This window comes from Triplophysa rosa, linkage group LG18 (genome assembly GCF_024868665.1).
Source record: "Triplophysa rosa linkage group LG18, Trosa_1v2, whole genome shotgun sequence".
Lineage (NCBI taxonomy): Eukaryota > Metazoa > Chordata > Actinopteri > Cypriniformes > Nemacheilidae > Triplophysa > Triplophysa rosa.
Genome location: NC_079907.1, coordinates 243,375 through 245,874, shown reverse-complemented (window position 1 = coordinate 245,874; position 2,500 = coordinate 243,375). Strand labels below are relative to the sequence as shown.

General features: G+C 38.0%; 1 protein-coding gene and 1 pseudogene across 1 annotated transcript in view; both read right to left on the bottom strand.

The window, feature by feature from the left end:
• The window catches only part of pdzd7b (PDZ domain containing 7b), a 7,004-nt gene extending 6,489 nt beyond the window's left edge, over positions 1-515 (bottom strand). The window contains exon 1 of the mRNA XM_057358640.1: positions 472-515. Within this exon, the coding sequence (XP_057214623.1) occupies positions 472-481 (10 nt within the window). The 5' untranslated portion in view covers positions 482-515. The remainder of the gene's footprint in view (positions 1-471) is intronic.
• Positions 516-1,131: 616 nt separating this feature from the next.
• The window catches only part of LOC130569257 (peroxiredoxin-like 2A), a 6,305-nt pseudogene continuing 4,936 nt past the window's right edge, over positions 1,132-2,500 (bottom strand).

Genomic DNA, 2,500 nt, shown 5'->3' with positions numbered 1-2,500 from the left:
CTAACACAATAAAACATAATAAAAAACATTATTTTTGAAAAAATGTACTCTCATTTTGGAACCAAACTCTTCATTTGTTCTTTGATAAACTGTAATTTCACAGGGCAATACCACAACGATATAAAACCATGGTACCTTTAAACATACCGTGGTGCGGGAAATATCGTGGTTGCTATTTGAGTTAAATGAGTGTTAGTAATCTAAAGCTGTTGTTTAATGAATGTCACACAGAAGAATACACACAAACACACTTAAATAGTTGAGGAGTTATTCATGCACGGAGGTTTTGATATGTTCAAACGCGCACGAGCAGTTCACCGTCAGGATATCTGTCCAATTCAACGCAACGACACGCTCCGTTACTTTCTGTCAGGTCGGACGCTACGACGGGACGGAATTTAATTTAAATAAAGACACAAAACTCTTTTATGAACATTGACAGAGTATTTAACCCGCAGGTAAGAGCTGTACCTGTTGTCATCCTGAGGTGAGTCCTGTCATTTCTGACGACTGCGCTGGTGTCATCTTCTGCCGTGACCCGCTCTGTGATTGGTCGACGTCAGAGAAGTGTAAGATTATGATTGGTTTAAAGAGCTGTCAATCTTCACAGTGACGTGCCTCTCTTGTCTGGCGGTTTGTATGTCGATTTAATGTTAAATATCTGATCTCTTAAACATGATGCTCCTGTCTAATTTCTGGAGTCTTATAGAATTGTTTATTATATAATAACAGGCAAAACGAATGTCATTTGATTTATAGATTTATTTCATAAACACACATAATATCCATTTTTATAGAAGATTGTAAAGAGAAATTAAAGAAAATGTACATTTAAAATAATATTTCTTTCTGAATTTAAATCCTGATAAGTGTAATTAGATTTTTCATGATATGAATGATATTTTGGTCTGAATTTACATTTACTGAAGACACTTACAAAATAAAAGTTGAAGCTTTCAGTTGTGTGTGTGTGTTACTGTTGTGTGTCAGCAGTCTGAAGTGTAAATCATCAAAACTGTCCCATCATTACAGTTTAGGGTCAGTCTGTCATACAGACACTCTTAGACCACAGACACACGCACTCGCACACACACACACACACACACACACACACACACACGCACGCACGCACACACACACGCACGCACGCACGCACACGCAGGAGAGCAAACAGAAGTTGATTTCTTAGCTGTAGGTTATGGTGGACTGTGCACAGATGGAGTAGTTTGTGTTTGATTTAATTCTCTTTTGTCTGAATTCTGTTGACAGCCTTCAGGACTTGTGAGAGATCGGCTTTATCTCCAAACTCTTTCTCCTGATGCTCAAACAGAATTCCCTAAATACACACACACACACACACACACACACACACACACACACACACACACACACACACGCACACGCACACGCACACGCGCACGCGCACGCGCACACACACACACACACACACACAGATGTCATTTATATTTGAAATGTATTTGTATGTTTAATAATAAATCATGTATTATAAAGTTGTTGGAGTACATTACCTGATTCTCTGGTCCAATCACATACAGGCCTCCTAAAGTGAAACCCTCCCCCTTCCTGTTACCACGGTAACCTTTCCTCCACACCTGAAGGAGGTTCTTCCACACCCCAAGACGAGCGATCCCAAAAACTCTCATCGTCCTCTGCTCAGGGCCATAGAAACATTTCTGAAACATTACACAAATATTTTACTTGTCTACATCATATTTAATCCATATTTAAGTCTATAGGATACAGTACTGCTTACAGTTTGTATAATCCATTCTGTCAAGTGTTTCCAACATTACAGTTTTTCTCGATTGCTTAAACACATTTCTTGAAATTCTGCCTCGTATTCTCAAAACAGTGAGCACAAATCCATAACATCTCACCCAATTCCCCAAACATCCTATTTTCAGGTCAAAATGAAGCTCTCTTCTCTAAACCATTCAAACTGGCTGAAAAACCAAACTTTTCCCTCAGATATGACACACAAGCCCTCAAAATCACCCACACTGCAACATAGTCTTAGACATTGGTGAGATCAATTCAAAACACTGTTACTAAACCTCTTAGTGGGATTCAAGAATAATTTGACATCTTAGTGTTTATTAGTATATACAACATAAAAGAGTGCACATAGAGCAAAGTGCAAGAATGAGCTTTAGGAAAAAATAAAAAATAAAACATTACACTACTGTAAAGTAGATGAAGATGATCTTACAAGACAAGAGAAGTTCAAAAACCAAAGAACAATATAAACTGGTCATGCAACACAATACGGTACACAACTGCACAAATAACATTTACATTCAGGCATTTAGCAGATGCTTTAATCCAAAGCCACTTACAGAGACGATAAAGGAAACAATACAGTGAAGCGATTTGTCAATAGGAGGCAATGTAAAACATATGGCATCCTCTGCACCTTTGGCCCACTTTTGTAAAAGTATTCCGTATTTTCTGCAAAAATACAGAACAGGTAAAAAGGGTG